We start from the raw sequence: 23,027 nt of genomic DNA on the forward strand, positions 1-23,027 counted from the left end.
CCTATTGTAAGTGCGCTGCTGAAAGCTAAAAACAATTTTCTGGTAGGTTTCCAAAACTTTATAGATTTCTATGAAACTTTCAGCCCAGCTCGCAGGATGACTCAGTGCAGACCCCTTTAATTATCATGAGAATCGCTGATAAAGCGGCTCGCCTGCTCTCTGCAACAGCTCTGAGGCTGTGTCCTGCACATCAGGTGAGAAGAGTATGGTAAAAAGATGCCAAAGGGTGAAAGACCTCCCATCCTGCAGGTCCTTAAGCCCTCATACTATGACAGTAGCACAATATGAGATGTCTTATTTGAGGGACCTTTCGGGATGTTTTAAGCATAAAACAAGTGACAGGGATTGAGGACCTTGTCTTCACTTCTACATTAAGCTATCAGTATTATTATCACTATCTACAGATGTGTCCACCTTCAACTTTTTCCTAATTCAGTTAAAGGGAATTTATCATTTTTGACCAAACAAAATGGCAGATTGTGTTAGATGCTTTGACAGCTCTGGTTAGTCCACAGCTTCTCCAATTTGCCCTGAGTAAAAACAGGTTTCTGGTTCTATACTATAGAAGTTACTCAAAGCAACATAACATATTCTTAGGTTTTCAGGGTCAACACTGACTCCATTTAAGAGCTTAAATATCTCATCAGTTTTACACAGTGGTCCACATGTATTATTAGTGAGGCAAAAGTCCCTAATATGCAGGTTGCATCACATTCATGAAGACTGGAGCACAATCTTCATGAATGTAGTGCATGCTCAGGTGATGCAGTGCATAAACTGAGAGCACCAGTTTTTTTCTGGTACACTCAATTTACCCGTCATGCACCACATTTATAACGGACTTCCAACATAAATGTGGGGGCCAATGTGACTGTGCACCGGAACGCCCTATTTTGTGTACAGTATTGTTTTGCAGCATGCATAGTGCAGCAGCAATACAATATGAGCACAGACACTTCATGAATACATGTGCAGTATTGCAGTATGCAGTTTGAACATGTATTTATGTGCAATCTATGGGTGAAAACAGGCGCAAATTGATTTCTAAATGTGGTCCAATACCTTTAAATGCAAGCAGAACTCTTGCAGTGCTATAATTAACACAATTACTAGGTGGACTGCATATACACATATATTAGATAGATTGCATATTAGGTTTTAATATCAATAGGTGAAAAACTGCCAATTTGCGAAAAACATCTGGACATATGCAGCAAAGGTTATGTGGACACATCTGTAGGTACAGTGTAAGAGGATACAATAACTAAAACTGTGTTTATAGGGAACTGGTCACCTTCAACCGGCTAATAAAACACTGACAGTACCTTAGAGAACACTGTAAAGTCTTCTCAATACTTCCAATCCAGTTAATCTGCTTTACTGCTTTGGGATAAAAGCAACTTTTATTGTTCCTGTCTTCTTTTATTTATCGAGTCAAGGAGGTAGGAGAGCTTTCAAAAACAGTGCAGCTCCCCCGCCTTCTCATGGCAGCTCTTGCTCGGACCCACATTCCCTCCACACAGTCCCCAGCTTTAAGTCACTACACTTCAGCTTCACACTTCCTGTTAGTTTGGTGTTGGGGTGCATGTCTGGGGGGGCACTACAGGTGCACTGCATACGCTGGCTAGCTCTCAATCCCACCAGCACCATGCACATTACTGTTCACCTGTAGAGCCGACCTTAGATGAGCACTCTGGCGGTGAAGTAACAGACGGACAGCGCATTCCAAGAAGTTTCATATCTAACTGTAGCGATGTAAGGGGGCACGGGAGCTTGACTGGAACTGGATCTCTCCTCCCTCCTTGACTGGATAAATGATGAAGAAAGTTGTTTTTATCCCATACCAGAAATGTAGATTAACTGGATTAGAGCATTGAGACTACTTTAAAGTGTTCTCTAAAGTATTGTCAGTTTTTTTTTAGCTGGTCGAAAGTGACAGGTATCAAGAAGAGCTTACACAACAGTATCTAATGCATGTAGTAAGCTGTCCAATTTAATCTAGACCAATGGAAGTGCAATGGAGTGGTTAGTTTTTACTCAAATGTTTAGAGTTTACGTGACCTGGACAATATTTTCATGTCATCCTAAGGGTATTGTTCCTAAAAACATATAAATAAAGATGTGTTTCAACAGATAGAAGACTTTGTGACATAGCATTGAATTCTTCATCACACTGAATTATAGACAGAGGGAAATTTATGAAACTGTCTAAAAATGTTTAAGAAAAATGCATCACAACAAGCATCTGTAAAATAAAAACTGAACTGTGATTGAATTGATATTTAAGAAATATGGTTTTACTTTCAGTCAGTTCCATAAATCTTCCCTGATACGTCAGATTTTTATAAGCAGCGGTGCCTAATTCTTACAGCGATTTTATGTATTTATACATTGACATAATGACATTCCTAGCCTTGCAAAAAAGTTAAGAAAATGATGCAAACAGTTACATATTTACATGCACAATGGAGATGTGATAAAAGAAATGTGCATATGATCTTGGCACTTTAGTGAATAATTTGAGTATGTAGCTATATTTGTTTTCATACATTATGTACAAAATTTGCTTGACAAAAAATGGAACTTAATCATATTTAGATTTCTTAAATACATATCCATTTACAGTATATACTTTAATAAAGGTGTACGTTTTTGGTTTCAAGCATACAAACCCTAGATCACACCTGTTTTGTGCCAAAATTTCCTGCATGTACATGCTTAATCTTCCGTATTTATGTATGCAAGCCCAGCGTGCCTACCCTACATGCTAGAAAAAAATGAGGGGGTAGAATATATATATATATATATATATAAATATATATATATATATATTCATTCATGTATGTAATATAGAAAATATATAGCACATACCTATATACATATAAATATATGCATATATTTCAATGTATTTTAATTTTTTTTTATATTTTTTACATACACATAAAGCTTTTGTTGTCAGAAAATCTCTCAATACATTTGATATTTTAAAGTTTTCTATTTTCATATGTACATGTCCTCAATAATTTGCTTTTCATTAAATGACTTCATGTCCGCTCTGCTGTTGCAGAAAATCATGGCTTGGATTTCAGCAAAAGTTTGCTTTAAGTTTAAAAGACTGCAAAGCATGTTATTATGATCCTGTGTCATAAAATAGTCTTTTCCTTGGTTTTCTCCATCGTTGATCGTTTGGGGATGGTGTTGAAGGTTGGCCTAATAGCTGGTTGTCCAAGCTAGCACTGTGCCATGCAGCTTTACTCTATTTTCAAAAAAATTGACATGCCTTGGGTTTTTACCAGTGTTCATTGAGGAAGGTTAGTCATGCTTATGCTAGACAATGCTTAGACATTTCAGTTGTTTCTCACGATCAGCCCTGCATTTTATGAAAAAAAACTATTGCACTTTTTATTATTTTATAGGGTGTCTTGTAGTTGATGCACTTTCCAGGAGTTGTCTGAATTCTTAGACCTGTATAAAAAGCTATTGAGAATATTGTATCATAGTTTTGAAGGCTTAATGTAAATGGTGATGGAAGAGACAAAGCAGATTCCACATAGTAATGAACTTGCGCTCATTGATAGTGAAGGAAGACGTTTGTGGCAAAGTTGCTTTATATTCCAGACTGTGATGGGTCGTATCTTCTCTTTTTGACATTTCTTCCAAAATACAACAAAGAAAGATGGAATGGTGAGAAAAAAGCAAGGTATTGTTAGTTGACATTTAATAAACACGAAAATAATGGCTATGTTCATGGCAGAGCAGACGCGTCACCACGGACAATGAGTCCAAATAATCATCAGAAGTTTGGAAAACTTATAAAAATGTATTTATAATTTTTGTAATTTACTATTATTCAATAGTTATGGAGTAGTCTATAGCCATGAGAGTTACAAAGGATGTGGTTTGGTCTATGCAAAGTGTAATGATAACAAGGAATGAAGAGTCAGTTGGTGAACGTTGCTCTACCACTTTAGCCGACCAACTTGTACACAATAAAATAAATAAAAATATGTAACTTGTTTCCACAAAGATAATGCACGCCAAGGGGAATGGACTCATTAATTGGTTAGTAAAGAAATTGCAGCTATAAAGTATTGTTAAATGGTAAGTACACAGAGCACTGATGTCCATTCTCCTTATAGAGTGAAGTTTGTAAAGAAATGTAGCATGACATTACAAGGCAACATACATAGGGTGCAACCTCCCCATTATCTGGCTTTATGTGGGGCATCAAGCAAAAGGGCTCATGCATTCAGTTTGGTAACACTTGGCATATGCACCACTACCGCCACCAGTTTTACATGCAAAACACAGAACAGTAGTATCAAAATATGCATATGCAGCCATGTGTTCTGTGACACTTGTGTGAATAGTATTATTAATCCAAACAAAAAAGTGATTTTCAACACATCTTTAAGGCACAAGATAAAAGCAGGCAGTTGTAGATACATGTGAGCTGAAAAAGCAGGAATGTGGCACATAAATATATACATATACTGATATATATACACATTTATATGTTTATATTATATGTTAGACGTTGCTCATGTCGTACATTACTAATGCTGGTTCCAACATATGGTTAAGCTCATGGACAGCAACCAGGTCCACATAAAGCCACATTAATCAAAGATTCTTGCATATCCTCCACTACTCCATGCAGCACATTTAGTACAGTTAGTTTTTCTTCAACCCTCTGATGAATAGCACATAATCCAACATAGTCTTTAAGTTTAGACATCTTAAAATAATGTAAATAAATATATTTTCTACTTGACATTTTTTCTTTACTTAGAAGTAATGCAGTGGTTACCTTTTCACAATTCCCTTCAATCTCCTCTGTTTCATGTTCCTCCTCTACCTTTAAATTGCCTTTCCTTTAGGTCATCACTATCTACAGAGTTTGTAAAGGATCTTTACTGTATGGGACCTATCTTACAGACCTATGGGGGATGAATAGACATGGATGAAACTGGCAGCAAATCTTTGTTTCCATATACTGATTCAGAGGAAGGAGGAAAAACATATAAGTCATCACTGAGGTATTCTCAGACTTGAATACAGATCAATTATCCTATTGTAACATCTGTACCCATTCAGGCTTCAGCATCATCCTCTTCCCATAAATTGTTGCAGAAGATTTGCTGCTGGCGGTAATTTTGTGTTTAGTTTAGTTTGTGTCCTAGATTAGTATGAACTCCTTTGACTTATTTCACTCCTGGCTGTCTTAGTTGACTTCCAGCAGACCCGTCTGTCTCCCATTGATTTTGTTCTAGGCTACAGACAGTTAAGCTAGCTTCTTAGATTCTTAGCTAGCTGTGATGGACAGATGCTTCCTCCAATCACTTTATGGACTGGGACTGAAATCTCTTAAGAGATTTACCTGTGCTTCCTATAAGTCTTATTTGAAACTAGCTAGCATTTTCTGGACTTCTGTACTTTGAATTCTTTGACCAACTGCCTGTGTTCTGACTATCCATTTGCCTTGTGATTCTGTACTGCATTGTCCTCTTTGTATCTGTACAACTATTCTTCTGTGTTTGTTTTGTCCTGTTTGTGTTTTTACTTTGGCGCAGGAAGGGAATGCCGACCACTTTGGCAGGGAAAGTTGTGACTTTAGGGCTTATTATCCATGTCTGCCCTACCTTTCCATTTGTGTCTGTTCCCTTACAGCATTACACATATCCTAGCATTAACAGATCTGACTGCTGGCACCCTATCAATCAGCAGATCTCTTTAATTTCACTATTATTTCTTTTTATGATCCACACTTGGCTTTGACTTACAAACTACATGAAAAAAAGAAATAGGGAAACAAATGGCTGTTTATACTCTAACAGCTGCCATTATGTCTCAAACTGTAACGTGGGTATTATTAACCTTTTTAGGCCAAAATCTATGTTTACAAAAACCTACCATTCTCCAAAGGTTTATAGAGTGCAATATAACCCATTAAATTAGAAAGTATGAACAGAGATCTTTGTTAATTTCTAGGTTACTGTAATTGTACTTTACCTTATGTTTGATAAACCTGATATTCTTGGTTTTAACCGCTGATTATCAGCTAGTTTATCAATCTAAAAGTATCAGTGTAAATACTAATCCTTATCAGCTAGATCTAAAAATACACTCTGATACCACAATAACAGGAAGTGTGTAATATACATACAGAAATGTGAGGCATTAATGGATTCTTATCATGTGTGCAGGTTATAACCAATGGTTATAATTTCCATTCCAGGATTGTTGTTGGTATAAAGTAGTCCTTGGAGGAAGAAGACAGCTAATTTAGGGTTTTAAATGGCTTATGGTCCAGTAAACTCCGGGATCTTAATTATTTGGCAGTTAAAATATAAATTATGGTTGTTCATATGTAGTTATTATAGGTATTATAATAGTAGGTATTATAAGAGGATACGGCAAGTAAAGACTGCATCTTGAAAGACATTTTCCACCAGGATGAAAGATTGTAAACCAAGTACACCGACATATTGAGGTGTGCCCCCTCTACCGGATCCGCTCTACTTTTTGCTTCTTATGCCCTTGTTTTTACAAAAATAAGACTTTACGCAAATGAGCCAGAGGAGCACTAGGCTCAATAGATGTCAATATAACCCTCAGGCTCATGTACATGATTTTTAAAACCTTTTTTTCATAAAAACAATGGCTTTAGAAGCTGAAAGAAGAGCAGATCCTGCCAGAGGAACAGACACCAGCATTTAAGTGTGCTTGGTTTACACACCTTCATCTTGGTGGTAGATTTCCTTTAACTCATTTCTAATGTCAAAATAAATTCGTTAAATAACAATGTATAAAGAAAAAAAATGTCAAAATATTAAATCTTGAACCCCCAAAATATCACATATTTTAAAGTAAAAAAACGTGTACATTTTTTAAAAAAAATTTTAAATCAGGATGCCTGATGTTTCCTTACTGTTTTGACATCAATTTATATGGGCTTGTTTTTTGTGAAATTAGTTGTCTTTGTCAATGTCACTTGTTTTTTTGGGGGGGGGGGGAGGAAAAGGAAAAAAAACTGCTATTTTAGGCATTCATTTTTTTGTGTGTCATATTTATGCCAATCACAATGTAGCAACAATACATCAATGTTATTGTATGGGTTGAAATCAAATAAGTCTGTGTATTTTATATTTTTATTCTTTGCACATTAAAAACTGTTTAAACTAATATAATCTACATTTTTATTGATTCCATTTTTTTGTAAGCTGGGACAGCATTTTTGACTTTTGTCTTAGCTTTTAACTTTGTTTGCTTCTTTTTAATAAATTATAGAACTTTTCACTGTATTTGCTTGATCAAAGATACAAAGCAATACTTTTACCAGAATAAACAAAACTACAAATGTATTTGGGAAGGGAAAGTGATGGGCTGACATCCACTGTTAAACCACTTAAATATCATGTTCAGTATTCACTTCTGTATCTAAGACTTAAACAGCCAGGATCAAAGGGGTTCTATGGTTCTGTCTGTTACAGTGGAGCCAAGTTGTAAATGTATACCTTGACTCGTTTTAGCATATCCAAACATACTTTTTATCTTTTTTACATGAAATCGGGCTGGCCAGACATTTTTTGGAAAAAGAACATACTGTAAAGTGGTCCTGGAACAGATAAGTGGCAGTGACACTGAACAGATTAAGAATAGTTACGGAGAGAAGTGTATTGGATTACACAATTACAAACTAAGAACCCATTTGGATTCAATGAACAGTGTAATTGCAATGTGTTTTTGTGATGGGCATCCTGCATATTATTAAATTGTGATTGAATGATTCTATAGCATTTGGTGATATGTTAGTGAAGAGGAGGAGCTGGAGCGTGCGTGCCTGAGGAAGGAGCGGCCTTGTGCTTGGCTCACCTGGACTCCAATGCAGAAGTGAACCGTGGAAACTTTAATATTATCTATTTATGTACTTTAATAGACTTTGTGCAATATGGTGAATAGATTGAAGTTTGATTGTAAATAATGATGATTATATGAGATGAAAAAGGTAAAAAGTAAGTTTGGAACACTAAAAGGAGTTTCGATGTGCACATATACGGGGTAGTCTTAAAGTTGTGGAAAATAGAGGAATCTCCTACAGCACACATATAGTTCTTACTGGTTTAACGACTGTACTATACTGATGTTTTTAAGACAAGATGTCAATGGCCATCTGATTCATGTGAAGATCACATGTCATGTATATATCATAATGTCATAGTTGAGGGCACGATGCAATGTTAAACCTTAGGGATCATGGGGCACATGGAATGGTTTCAAGACAACTGCAATAAAAGACCAATCTGAGGCACAAAATGCAGTATTTCTGTAGACTTCAGTACAAATACATCTTAGTATTATTCCATATATTCAGCATTTTCCTGATACCTAGATCTTTCTATATTTTCCTATTTATTTATAAGATAAAATAGCTAGAACACTGTTCATGTTAAGTGTGAAATATAACTAGAACTTTTCCACCAAAACCCATATTATTAACAAATCTTAAAGCACAAATTCATAAGGTGCAGTGATAAGATGTAAATCCCAGTTTTGTATAGTTACAGAACAAGAATCAAATTTCCTTTGGTCTTAGGCCAGATGAAGTCGCCAATATGGCATCATAATGCGTTTCCCCGTGTTCTGACTATAAGTATCTTCTGTATGCAAGCTCATAGCCTCTGTTTGTTTATCCGAAAGACCAGGACATGCAACCATAATCCCTGATCCTTTTTCCTCCCTTTCACCTTTTTAGAGATTCCATCAGCCAGAGGAATGACAAAGAAAGAGGGGCTTTGAGGGGTTTGACTGAGTGGGTTTGGGCAGATTACAGTGGTAGAGTAAGAAGCCTTTAGTGCTTCGTGATGGACACCATAACACTTGTGGGCTAATTTGCAATGGGGCTTACAGTACATGGCTACCACCCTGCTAAAAGATTCCCTTTAAGTAAAGAAGCTATTTTGTCTCCACAAAGGTCCATCTATGCAATTCCCATGTTTGAATTCCTTTTACTCTCTTTTGAGCATACATTCAGTATAAAGGGTTTTCATCTTACAAAGTGATAGCATATTATTAGGTTATGCCAACACTTTACGACTCGGTGGCGTCCTGCTGAAATGTGAAGGGAACTAGCCAGTCCAATGAGATTGCAATGTCGTTCCTGCAGCAACAGAGCTATCTGCTATAGCAGTACTTTGTCCTCTTCATATCTCACAAACTAGAAAGCTGCACACAGTAGAATAAATCATCATATCATAAGATGTTGGAGCAGTCCAAGTATTCAAGCATTGTCACATATCTGTAGAACTATTTTATTATTTTTTTTTCAAGCTTATTGCGTAGTTGACAAATAAAAACATACAGTGAGTAAGGTTACCACAGCTAGCCCCTTCACCAGAAGCTTAAATTAAGTATCTTAATGTTCCCATCCACTTGAATAATAACATGCACGTCAAGCTGTGTGCTAGGCCAGGCCAGTGATTGAGGTTCTGCTACAGAATATTATTATCATTGGGTTCCTTTTGATGCAGTTATCATTGAAAAATAGAACTCAATTTTGTTTTTAAGTTAAATGAAAAATGACACTTTGGGTGGAAAGATAGCTGCTGAATAGTTTTTTTGAGAAACATGCACTTCAATCTAGATTTCCTGTACCTTGACAACTATGTTGTTTTTTCTAGTAAATTATATCATTTCATTACATTATATGTTATAGTTTTATTATAAGCCTTTGTTTGTTATTCCTACCACAGTCCTTAATAAGAGATCTGTACCATTAGATGTCCAGATGTAAATATCCAAAAGTTTTAGAATTTTTCTTTTAAAACAAAGTGTATTCATTGTCTACAGAGATATTATCTAATATTTATTTATATTTGGTGGTTAATTTTAAAACCATTGCTGATTGTACTGAAGTTTGGTCTTCGGTGCAACAAAGAGAAGGCATTGCTCTTCCATTGTTGAAATTCAAACACCCAGAATTTTTTTTATATTTACCTTAACATAGGCACATGAGGGCTTGTTTTTTGGAAGACGTTTTTATTTATGGTATTATGCTAATGTCATGCTAATTTTATTTCTGGGGCAGAAAAGAAAACACAAATATACATATGCTTGGGGAAGACCAGGGGGGTCTTGGTAGGGTCCCATGCTCACCCTCTTTCTAATCAAACATCATAGATGTCATTAGGAGCCAGTATGTAAAACTTGCAAGTACACTGTAATATTATGAAATAAGAATTATACTATGTTCCACTGTAAATAAAATGTATTTACCTGGAATGTTGACACTGAGCTCACAAAAGAGTCCCAGCATAAAATAATGAATATTGCTGACCACAGAGATCTTAAATATGACTTGACTACAGACTAAAGTTAAAGGACATATACCACCAGGATGAAGGATTGTAAACCAAGTACACCAAAGCACTAATTCTGTCACTTCTACCTTTATCTATTTAATTCATGCATTAATCATTATAAAATCATCTTTCCTTTATTATTTAAATGAGGTTGAGAGATAACGTGATGTCATCCCTGTTACCCCTCCCCCTGCTCATGTCTGTGTGTAAAGGATAGTAAAGTATTGCTAGTGTCTGTGTTTATCTGCTAACATGCTGTTTTCTGCTCTACACAAGTGCCTGACATGTTTTGCTATACACATGGCTGCATCGTGGAGCAGTTAAATACACACACCGGCTGCAGGGGGCATGGCCTAGAGAACCACAAAGTATATAGAGGAGCCAGCGCCAGGAGGGTCACATTATACAGGCTGTCAGTCAAGCACTGGGGGTGTGGCTGTGCTTCCCACTCATGAATAAGCTGGACTCCTGAATATGATAATGTTTCATTGGACCTCTCTCAGGTCATTTGCATACAGCTTTAGGACCTCACTGCTTAAAGGGCACCTACCACCACGAATCTACCTATAAAGGTAGATCGGGTGGTAGGTGGATGTATGGGACGTGAGGATAGCCCTTTTTAGAGCTAATCCTCACGTCCCCGCTAGCGTCACATAAACTTTATTGCCCTAATATGGTAATTTAATTAAGCGGCTACCGGGGCGTGGAGTAGCCGGACACGAGGCTACACGGCGCGGCTACTCCACGCCCCAGTAGCTGCTTTCCCCCGCCTACCCTGTGATCTTCGGCGCGCAGCAAACTCCGGCCTCGTTCCCGAGATCGCGCATCTTGGCCGGAGTTACTGCGCATGCGCAGAACTCCGGCTTCTCGGACGAGGGCGCGCAGCTGCCAGGAGCTGCGTGCCGAAGATCACAGGGTAGGCGGGGGAAAGCAGCTACTGGGGCGTGGAGTAGCCGCGCCGTGTAGCCTCGTGTCCGGCTACTCCACGCCCCGGTAGCCGCTTAATTAAATTAACATATTAGGGCAATAAAGTTTATGTGACGCTAGCGGGGACGTGAGGATTAGCTCTAAAAAGGGCTATCCTCACGTCCCATACATCCACCTACCACCCGATCTACCTTTATAGGTAGATTCGTGGTGGTAGGTTCCCTTTAAGTTCACAGGCATATAAAGGAACAATGTAGGGATAGGGACAATGCTTTCTAATGGCAGTTTATGAAAATATATTTAGTTTTGGGGGTAATTTGCATGAAAAAAAGGCTTTGAACAGTATTAAATGAGCCTGAGGGGCTCCAAGCTCCGTTAACACCCCTCATGCATAGTTGCATAATTAAAAAAGCCTTTTTTGTCTTAAAGAAGAACAGATCCTGCCCAATGGGGCATACACCATGTACATGCAAGTGTGCTTGGTTTACAATCCTTTATACTGGTGATATATGTCTTTTAAATCGCTTGATGGTTACCATCAGATTTAGATAATTCTTTTAAATGTGCGCCGTTATCTATAACATCTTCACAAAAGCATAAAATTATCTGATTAAAATAATATGATAACATCTCTGCCCATTGATTTGTTTTGTATGCTAAAACATAAATTGAATAATTGTGTTTCATGAGTATCATGGTGTATGCCATATATTTTTTGGGTGGCAGAAAATATAGAAAATAAGGGTAACAGGGCAATCCAGCTGCACATTACTGCAAATAAATAACTATTAGAATGCTTTCCTTATATGAAATATGATGTATAAATGTGTTTAGTTTGTGAAAAAAGCTTGATAAAATATGCATTAGGACAAACATTTAAACAGATAATTATTTTATTCCATGTGAGGCCAATTACACTATAAAGGTATTAATTCCATTTCCATTAAATATGTAGGAATTAATATGATCCACATTGTTTTAGTTTAAGGGTCAAGAAAGCAAATGGATTTTGAAGATATGGATGCTGAACACAAGAAAATGACAAATAGTATCTGTAAATACAGTGTAATAATGGTAAAAACTATGCTAAAGCTGTTATGTGATCCTGGCTATTAAAAGGGGTTGATCGCTAAGTGGAGTACAAAGTTTAAAGGGAACCTGTTAATTAAAATAATCCTCACTAACTAAACCCACTAATATGCAACAGAGCCGTTGTCTGTGTGTGACACTAGCTTCCTCAACTCTCCCTTGTTCTCTTCAGCACACTCTCTCAACCTCCTCATTTATTCTTAGGGTACAGCTGAGCAGGATGGACATATGCCGGACTCAGCTCAGAGGAAAGATTGGATCACATGTCGTCATTTATACAGATGGTGAGTCAACTTTACAAACTCACTGTGAAACATTACAAGCATAGAGCTTCAAATTATAAGGATGGTTGTACTGCTGTAAAATCACATTTTTGCATAGATAAACTAACCCTAAGCAACTTAACCTGGCAGATTGTTTTTAACACTGCTCACTCCTATGGGGTTTATGAATGGTTTAAACCTATGAAGATTTCACTAATGCTAAGAACCAGGCCTCAAAACTAGAGGAAGAGGCTGAAGACCTCAGCAGGATGGTGTGATGGTGTGGATCAGGTGAATAATTTAATACTATGAACTGTAAAATATCCAGTAAGAAATAGAATGAATGGCACTCACCTCTTTTCCTTATCTACCAGAGAAAGGTTTATTCAAAAATACATACTCACATTGCAACGCGATACAAGGAGGGAAGGGTTTTGGAGAAAGCTAACTGAATAGAACTCTATAGTCCTCACAACCCTTCCTACCCTGTAACATGTTTTTTGCAATACAGATATGTATTTTTGAATAAACCTTTCTTTTGAAAAAAAGGAAAAGCTTTGAGTCCCATTCATTCTATTTCTTCTCTGCTATTATACGATGCTTGCTACTTCAGAATAGAGCACCACCAAACTGTACTTTTGGAGTGTTATACTGTGTTTAATCTACAGCCAGATGATTTTTTGAAGGAGTTTTGTTCAGGTGAATTTAAGACAATCTTCCGTGGCTATAAGTATCTGTCTACATTAGAACACAAAAATAACAAAATTGAAGCTCAGATTCAAATGTATCTAAAAATTGGGCAAACGTTTGTTTTCAAAGCTATCTCATCACCCAAGTGACATTCATTTCTTTCTGCCGGTGGTTTAATTAACATTTCTAAGTAGTAAAAAATACTTGAACCATGTAGCAGAAACTCAAATGTGATATACATTAAGCAGAAAGAGTTATGGCTTTGCCATTGAAGAGAAGACATGCGTTGTTCCTTACTTAAAGCCCCATCCAGTACCCCCAAGGACAATAGCTGCTACCAGGATGGCACCAGCGATGGACCCTATTATAAGGTTGGTGGCACTAGGACCTGTGGTAAAGGATTATGGGAAGAAAAACATAAGAACCAACCACAAAAGGGAAAAGCAGGCAAATAATCTTGTGTTCTAACCTAAGAAATACAAACAGATTAATCTCTATTATCATCTAGTAAATGTGGAATTTGTAATACATTCTCTACACTGGCCTCATTCCATTAAGCTTTTAACTGCTAATAATTTAACAGCATTTTATTTTGCAATAAAAAAGGTTAGGGGGGCATTCATGTGACCAAGATTAGATGTTTTAGTAATAGGGTGTTTAAAGGGCAATACAATTTTGTTTTTGCATTTTCTTTTTCATTGTTTTTAAAACCTTTACATATTCCATAGTTGTGAAATTCTGAAACATGAGTTACAAGATGTTATTGTGGATTGTGTTTTTTATTCCAGAATGGAGAGGACAGTTAGTTTTATGATTCATTATATGACTCTGTCTTTGAAGCTAATTTGATGACCAACGTAAAAGTTATCAATAAATTGCCCTCTTTATATAACCTTTATTCATACTTTAATAACAGTTTTTATGTTTGTTGTACTATTATACTATTATTGTACTATTCTGAACATCAAAGCAATTTATTTGACATTTATATGAACCATCAAACAATATTAGGTAGTGAGCAAGCTTTAAAGAAAAAGGTGGTACATGAGAGATCATTTCCTTTAAACCGCACAGAACACTTGAATATCGAAAAGGACCCTTGAGGTAATGACTTCATAATCACTGTTTAGCCTTGTCACTTTGAATTTACTACAACATGTTGCTTAGACAGATCATTGTCAGAGCTCAGTATAACACTTAGGAAAGTAGATTTCCAGGCCAGTTTGCCTCCCTGCCCCTTTGTATTTCATTCAGTTGAACAATTATATCTAGTAATTGCAGTGAATAAGGACTTTTGTGTACAGAGGAGACAAACCACAGAAAGGAATGGGCGACCAGAAACTCTTTGGGTCAGTTCATGAGACAAAAGTGGCTTTTTTTTAAAAGAAAAAGCCTTCCAAGAAGTGAGAAATCCCCATTAGCCACAATATTTAAGCTCTCACCGAAAGTCTCTTTTTCTTAAAAACAGGTAATAGTGCTTTGAAATCAGAAACTGACCCAATATAGAGTTTTTGTTTACTCAATGCTTCTTGTGGTTTGTGTTTCCTCCAAGGTTCTGACTATCCAGTTTACCAATCCCAAACCAGTGCGGCAGTTAAAGAATTCTGTATGATGGTATCATTCCATATGTTTCACACTACATATGAATTTCATGGTGTTTCCCATTACATATTAATTTTAAAATAGTGCCTGGTATGGCACATTTTTTTTTATCATCTATTCATTTACAATTAAAGTTTGCAGTATTACCCTGTGGGCACCTCTTTTGCTTCCTCTTCTATCATGTGCCAAGGCATTATTTATTAAGTCTGTATTCCCATTACACTGAACTTTACCAAATTTCACAGAATAAATAGTAAGGATTGAGATTATCTCATTCTAATGGCAGCAAGCAAAGCATGAGGGCTGACATATATTTCATTTGCAAGGCCACTAACTATTCAACAAACTTAACACTAGTCAAGTGAGCAAACTGCTTTCTTCTGCACTCACTGAAGCTCTTATTATTCCTGCTTCTTCCCTTCTAATTTCCCTATGAAATATCCGCTGAATTCTGTCTTTCAAGAAATTATTGAATTGACTCTCCACCTCTAATATGGACTCATGCCATATCTACCTCTATGCTGCAAATACATATTGAGCTAAGTCTTTGTCATATTAGCTGTTCTATGTGCTCACTCATTTAACGATTGCACTTTATGCTATACCCTGCTGCTAGTCTAGTGGGCATGTGCAATATGGCTACATTATCCAGCCATGTATTACCTACGCTTATAATAGGTTTTTATTGTGTCTGTCTTTACCCTACGTACTCTTACAGACTTTGAGACCCATTGAAGGGACAAGATTTGGTCCCTCTTCTCACAGCGAGACCCCTGGGGAGCCGGGCTATGTGAACGTCAAAAGGTGTACGGTCAGTGGGTTATTAATCTGTTTGTGGACCTGAGAGTCAGGATTTCTTTACGAGTACCATGTCTCGAAATGTGGAGTGACAAAGTGTTCCTGGGGGTGAGATATCATAAGTATTGCAGAACACTCTCTTATGTGGATATTGTTGCAGTCACCAGCTGAATGCTATTTTAATGAATATAATAAAGGTTATCTTTTAGATGTTTCTATTTTTTTAGTGACTATATTGCTAGCAAAAGGGACAGTATATTATCGAAGCATCAGTGTTACATAAAAACTCTGTTGGGAAAGGATATGGGAATCACAGTTACTAAGTTTGTACCCAGCAATTTTGAGACATATGATCAATGGAATCACTGTCTACTTAAAAGGTATAAATGAGAAAATAATCAATGTGAAAAGAGGCTACATATGAGGCAAAAAGTAATGTTGCTGAAAACATCCTTAATAGGCTTAATTTCAACTCAATTGTAGACTTAGATATACGGTAGCATTTTATTAGTGATAATAGTACTAAGTCTATACAGCACCTTAGTTTGTTAGAGAAGTGAACTCTATACATGGTGATTCAGGCATTGTTGGGCACCATACATAGGGAGGTATTGTTTCGTAGAAGCAATACTGTTCCTCATGCCAAAAGTTAGAACAGAGCTCTCAGTCTCCTGATGGCAACATGGTTTATTCCTTTGGTATTGCAATGTAGTCTCCTTACATATTACTAATATTGATATTAATGTATATCCCTTAAATGTGATACATCTCCAAAGATGACAATTTTGGATCTTAACACTGTAACATACAGCCACCATAACTTATTACTATTATATTGGCAAATTCATAGAACATAATATTATATTTTTATTAAAAATGGCAAACATGCAAATAGTGACAAGTGCTCAAACAATAGCAATCTTCCTATGTCCACTAGGAAAGTCTGATTGTACTTACCTGCAGAAAACACAAGTGGTACATACCATTATAACATCTGCTTATAATAACAGCTCAATGGTTTGGAAGCAGACTAATACAATATTACTTTAAGCTGTAGTACATTCTATGAAAAGTTTGTTAGTAGTGAGTAATTGTGATATAAGTACCTAACTCTATACCTTACTATAGTTTTCTGCACAATATATATTCTACAGCATAGCCTTCTTGCTGTGTTCCATTTAACTGTAACAAAAAAACTCACTATTACTACATCTACAACAGATTAACAAAAGTGAAACTATACAAATAAGTATTGCACAGCATCGGGAATGGCTACATGAAACAATAACACTTTACTTTTAACACTTACTGAAAAGTAAACTCACATAGATACAAAGTACACTAGATCATGGACACACGACTGATAAATAACAGGATAAAACACCACTTTTCTACATATTTAAGCACAGTTTGAGTCCAATAGTTGATTTGGGTTATAACAGAGATGATATCTTTGGACCTTTCACTATTTGGATGTCAATGGAATGGTCAATGTCCTCATCCATGAACATACATCTCCACCTATTATGTATATTATTTCAATGGCAAAGGGAATAGAAGCAGCTTTTCTTTACCTCCAGTGCTGCTTTGCACTGGATAAATACAGAACTTTAATGACTTAATTCAGTATTTTACATGAGAAGCATCTATCTCATCTTATCAATGTCACTTTGACAAAAGAAACAGGAACGCCTCTAAGAAAAGATCCTTTACAGTTGTCATTAACTAAAATGGAGACCTCATAAGTGGTAACTTGTGGGCTATAAAATATCCTTTCTAGAATTTTCTACTATATGTTAAAACTCACCTGTTTACATAAAAAAAAAAATGTCCTCCAAAACCATATGCAAATAAGCTGAAGAGCTGAGTCACATTGAAAGGCCAAAGGGGGAGGGTCACTTTACAGTGTTTCATCCCTCAAATCAGGCCTGTGGTTCTGGGTGTTAAAGTTGGTGTTAAATCTGTTGGTTAAAGTTTGTAAAAATATCTCACACAAAAAGTTTCACATGAAATTTACTATAAACAAAGGTCAACGGAGGTACTGATATGGGAACTAAATGCTAAAAACTTACCATCATTTGAGATAATTTTTTATATTGTGTGCAGGGGAATGTGGTGAATATTTTTCTCCTATACTTCATTAACAAATTCTGCTTAGATTGTAAAAAAATAAATAAATAAATAAAGCTACTCCATGCCAAAGGGGTGGGTATTCCAGCCGTTATAGTGTATGGAGGCTGCATGAGCTCACATCTAATCTCCCTGTGTGTGTTTAAAGAGCTCTGGCAGTGAGGATTGAGCCCTTTACGTGCAGCTTGATATGTGAATATAATGCTCATAGCATACTACAGCCAGAGTGAGAGCAGAAAGAATTAACACTCACAGCTGTGCAACAGGAGAAGACAAGAAAGAGAGACCGTTCTTCAATCTTGTAGACAGATTTGCCAAAGCAACAAATATGTAACATTGTAACTAAGGAGCACTTTTTCTAAGGCCCTTTTCACTCACAAATGATGGCGTAGAAGGGTAGGGGGAGCGATTCTCACCCTCCCCTCTCCATATGGAGCCATGTAGCCACACTGTATTTCCGACAAAAGATAGAGCATGCTCTACAATTTTTTTGCTGTGGCATGGTACTGAGAGACACATTGGGAGTCTTTTTTGGTTAGGCTACATTCACACTGCCGACATACGCCCCCCATAGACAGCAATGGACGTATGGCGCCCAACGGTACCCCGTACCGCTCCGTACCCCGTAGAAAGATAGACATGTACTATCTTTCTCCGTAGTACGGCGCCGTGCGCCATATGTTCCTATGGAACATGTTCCTATGTTCCTATGTGCCAACGGCCGTCTGAATGTAGCCTTATTCTGGGTTTTGAACCTACGTGAGGTTGATATATCTGGCTGGTGAATCTACGGGATTTTTGGGAATTTTTATTCAAAAGTTGAACACTATTCTGCAATCTCTTTTAAAGTTTTTCCTACGCATGATCTGAACTGGAGTTTATTTATGACTTTTTGAACATGATTTGCACCAAAAATGCATAATTTGTTTATGCCTACATCTGGATTTTAAAGATATATCAGGTGCAACACTGAAAAATTCTTGTGTGTCTAACTTTGCCATGCGAGTGGAAATGTAGCAAATTGTGGTGCAAATCCGCCAAAAAAGCTACAATATTAGAGGAAAAAAAGTAAAGCCCAAGATAAATGACCCCTATTGTGCTCACCATACTGGACTTATACACAATGCACTTATATGGCGGCTGTATGCTGCTGACGTTCGTATAGGTAGCATACATCTGCCATTTACGTTTGTGAGAGGTGCCCAAGGATAATTTCTTAATGAAGTATATTTGAAACATGATCACAACACTCTCCCCCAAACAATATCGAAAAACATCTGAAAGGAAGGTTACTCTTTAATGTACTGGTGGTGGAGAGTTCAGTACAGTTATATATATCCACTTCAGAGACTTCTGATAAAATACAAACACTAGTAAGTAACAAATAGATTAAGAAAATTTATTAATTTTTAGCGTGAGGCAAGTGTAAGTTCCTTATTGATTATCATCAATAATTTAATCTCAATACACTGGCATGTATAGTTCTGCATTTGGATAACACTGGTTGGGCCGTGACACTAAAGATATGCTGCAGATGTGTCAGGTCTTGTTGGTAATATCTCCACCAATCTTACATTATATTACTATGCTAGTGACAAGCCATCAAGTCAGCATTCTGCAAACCATTAAAGACACAAACTGAAAAACCTTCTGTCAAAGGGGACCAGGGTTAGGTACTTTGGAATTTTTCAACATCACACCATTATAAAACATGTTATTTTTCTGGGGAAAAAAAAATCTAATGTTCTACAATAGCTGCAGAATATCAAGCAGTGTGAAATTAACACAGATGTGAATACTATAACAATATATAAGGGTATCATGGCTACCATGTAACTGCACAGAAATGTAGTTTTCTGGCATGGTAACCACTTGGTACTAGCACCATGTTTCTGTAAAACCAGACATCAAAAGCTTGATAAGTAGTCTTATATAAAGATATATAAATACTTCTTTATAGAATGCAGTTTACACTGTTTTTCCTACTATAGACAAATTTAGACAACAAACAGAGACACATCCAGTTCTGATTGGGTTTGGGGAAGAAGGATATAAATTGATATTATGCCCCACATTGTCCCAGACAGGAGAGGGTCAACACTGCATGAGCAAATTACATGACATGGACACGGTCAAATCACATGACTGGTACGGTCATCACCACATGACACAAAGCCAATGGGACAAGTACACAGAAGGCTCAGACACACGGTATACTTATACCTCACACACTAGGCACCAGACATTAAACTTGGAAAAATTGCTTACTCTATTCCCCACCCTGTTCCTCCAAATATCACCCCCAGAGCCAGAATGGTCCCTGCCACTGCACCTATAAGTCTGTTAGTGGCCATGCTCACTGTTTGAAAGGGAAAAGGTAGATTATTTTCAAGAAATAAGTCATTTTTTTTATAAATATATAAATATATAAAAACAACTCTGAATTCTGAATGTATAAATCCTGGTTAAGATCTTACTACAGCACTATTGCGCTTTACCATGTAACATGGAAATATGGAAAATTATCTGATCTTTGTGGCTTCACGTTCTGTTCACAACACATTTTATGAGGTTATAATTGCCAAGAGGTACTGTATATGTTAAATGGATACTTCAGACAGATAGCATATAGTGAAATTTGTCCCGTTTCAGCAAATGAATGTCATGGTTTGTATAATGAAAAGTTTTACAATTCCCCAATATACTTTCCGTATTAATTTCTCACAGTTTTTTAGATCTCTGATTCTATAGAAATCTTCTATGTTTACTTCTAGTAGGTAAACCACCATCCAGTTGGAACTGAGCCACCCTCCTACAGCGTTTTTTTGCTCCACTTCGAGTGTCAAACTACCCACCATTCATGAGGACATTCTGGTGAGACCTATCTTTTTTTATACTCTTTGATGATTTGTTGTAATTGTATGGTCTTTTCCAATGAAGAGCTCGTCCCATCTGCCGCCTGCTCCCACCCTGCATGCCTGCTGATGTTTTACAGAAGATGGAATAAATGGTAAATGTTCAAATAAAGTGAATGCCATGGTTCTTATTTTTACTATTTCGCTGGTGCACATGGAGGTATTTCTACTACAGGCAGTCCCCTACTTAAAGACACCCGACTAACAGACAAACCCTGGTTACAGACGGAACTCTCTGCTCACTGTGACCTCTGGTGAAGCTTTACTTTAGCCCCAGACTACAGTGATCAGCTGTAAGGTGTCTGTAATGAAGGTTTATTGATAATCCTTGTTCCCACTAATATAGAAAAACCAAATGTCACTGGGATAAAAAAAGTTTTGTCTGAAGTTACAATCATGAAATATACAGTTCCAACTTACATACAAATTCAACTTAAGAACAAACGGTTTATTTGGGCTATTTTTGACTATTGATGAAGTAAAGGACAAGTTTTAAACTGCACAATTTTGCTCGTATTTATTCACCATACAAACAATGACATTACATTATTTTCTGAATTAGGAAAACTTTTTATACGGAAAAGTGTAGGTCCATACATTGATTTTATGTTAGCAGACAGAAGCCAGACAAAAAGACACTTTTTTGGCCTCCATCAAACGCAGGTAGCTCTACAGACATATTTAACATGCACATGTAAGTCCACCATGCATGCTAAACATTTGCAGAAAATATGAGGCTTACATTGCCTTAATTATAATATTACTGTATGTATACTGTATTTATCAGTCCAAAAGCAAATCTTCAACAATTGTAAAGTATATAAAAATGTAATCCCAATTTTAATGGAAAAACTACAACAAAAAAAATGTGCAATATGTAGATAAGGAATTAATAAATAAATGAATAAAGAACTAAATATTCAATGGATGATAACACTTTTAAAATAAAAAAAAACAAAAATGAAAAAAAATATTAAGACAATTTATTATTTCTAACTAAAACATTTGGTAAATTGCATTTACATATTAAATATTGTATGAGACCAGCAGTGTGTAGCAGGTAGGCGCTCTAAAGCTGGATGGTGTTTATCCATCTCCCCCACCCCACTTGTGCCGTCAAGTATATATTATGAAATTTCCCTTATTCTATGGGACTAACAATCACTTAATTCTCGTCATTACAGGGATACTACTGCTGAGTGTTTCTGTCAGAAACCAATAAAACATACTAATGGTCTGCAATGCAAAAACTGAAATTTCTCAATAGCCTTGCATCGGCGCCCGGATGCTTAGTGCAGCTCCCCCATGTCGGCACTGCTCCTCTTCTGTCTTCCCAACGGCTCCTCTTCTGTAACAGCCGGCATAGACATAGCCATGTTATCTATAACGTCAGCAGCGGCTGCGTCACAGCATATGCCTGCCGGCAGAGCGCATGGCCGCGTCTCTGCCGACTGTTACAGAAGACTGAAGAATGAAGAGGAGCCACGGGGAAGACAGAAGAGGAGCCGTGCTGACATCAGGGAGCCGCGATGAGCATCGGGGCCCCGGAAGGTGAGTATATAGTGCTGGCTGGCTATATACTACAGGGGGCAGGCTGGCCGTATACTACAGGGGGCAGGCTGGCCGTATACTACAGGGGGCAGGCTGGCCGTATACTACAGGGGGCAGGCTGGCCGTATACTACAGGGGGCAGGCTGGCCGTATGCTACAGGGGGCAGGCTGGCCGTATGCTACAGGGGGCAGGCTGGCCGTATGCTACAGGGGGCAGGCTGGCCGTATGCTACGGGGGGCAGGCTGGCCGTATGCTACGGGGGGCAGGCTGGCCGTATGCTACGGGGGGCAGGCTGGCCGTATGCTACGGGGGGCAGGCTGGCCGTATGCTACGGGGGGCAGGCTGGCCGTATGCTACGGGGGGCAGGCTGGCCGTATGCTATGGGGGGCAGACTGGCCGTATGCTACGGGGGGCTGGATGGCCGTATGCTACGGGGGGCTGGCTGGCCGTATGCTACGGTGGGCTGGCTGGATGTATACTACTGGGAGCTGGCTGGATATATACTACTGGGAGCTGGCTGGATATATACTACTGGGGGCTTGCTGGCTTTATACTGGAAGTCTGTGATCAGTGCATTTCCCACCCTCGGCTTATACTCAAGTCAATAGGTTTTCCCAGTTTTTGGTGGTAAAATTAGGGGTCTCAGCTTATACTCGGGTCGGCTTATACTTGAGTATATACGATATGTGGTTATTATTAA

General features: G+C 37.5%; 1 protein-coding gene across 10 annotated transcripts in view; it reads right to left on the reverse strand.

The window, feature by feature from the left end:
- Positions 1-1,900: 1,900 nt before the first annotated feature.
- Positions 1,901-23,027, reverse strand: part of ADAM23 (ADAM metallopeptidase domain 23) — a 162,330-nt gene continuing 141,203 nt past the window's right edge. For 4 of the 10 annotated variants that reach the window (XM_072121071.1, XM_072121067.1, XM_072121070.1 and 1 more), the window contains exon 25: positions 1,901-3,653. In XM_072121071.1, coding sequence (XP_071977172.1) covers positions 3,511-3,653 — 143 coding nt within the window. In that variant the 3' untranslated portion in view covers positions 1,901-3,510. Of the gene's footprint in view, positions 3,654-4,810; positions 4,941-13,627; positions 13,719-16,848; positions 16,913-20,128; positions 20,220-23,027 lie in introns of all 10 variants that reach the window. The other 6 variants (XM_072121072.1, XM_072121069.1, XR_011849397.1 and 3 more) reach the window with 5 other exon arrangements.

The sequence above is a fragment of the Engystomops pustulosus genome, chromosome 8 (assembly GCF_040894005.1).
Source record: "Engystomops pustulosus chromosome 8, aEngPut4.maternal, whole genome shotgun sequence".
NCBI lineage: Eukaryota > Metazoa > Chordata > Amphibia > Anura > Leptodactylidae > Engystomops > Engystomops pustulosus.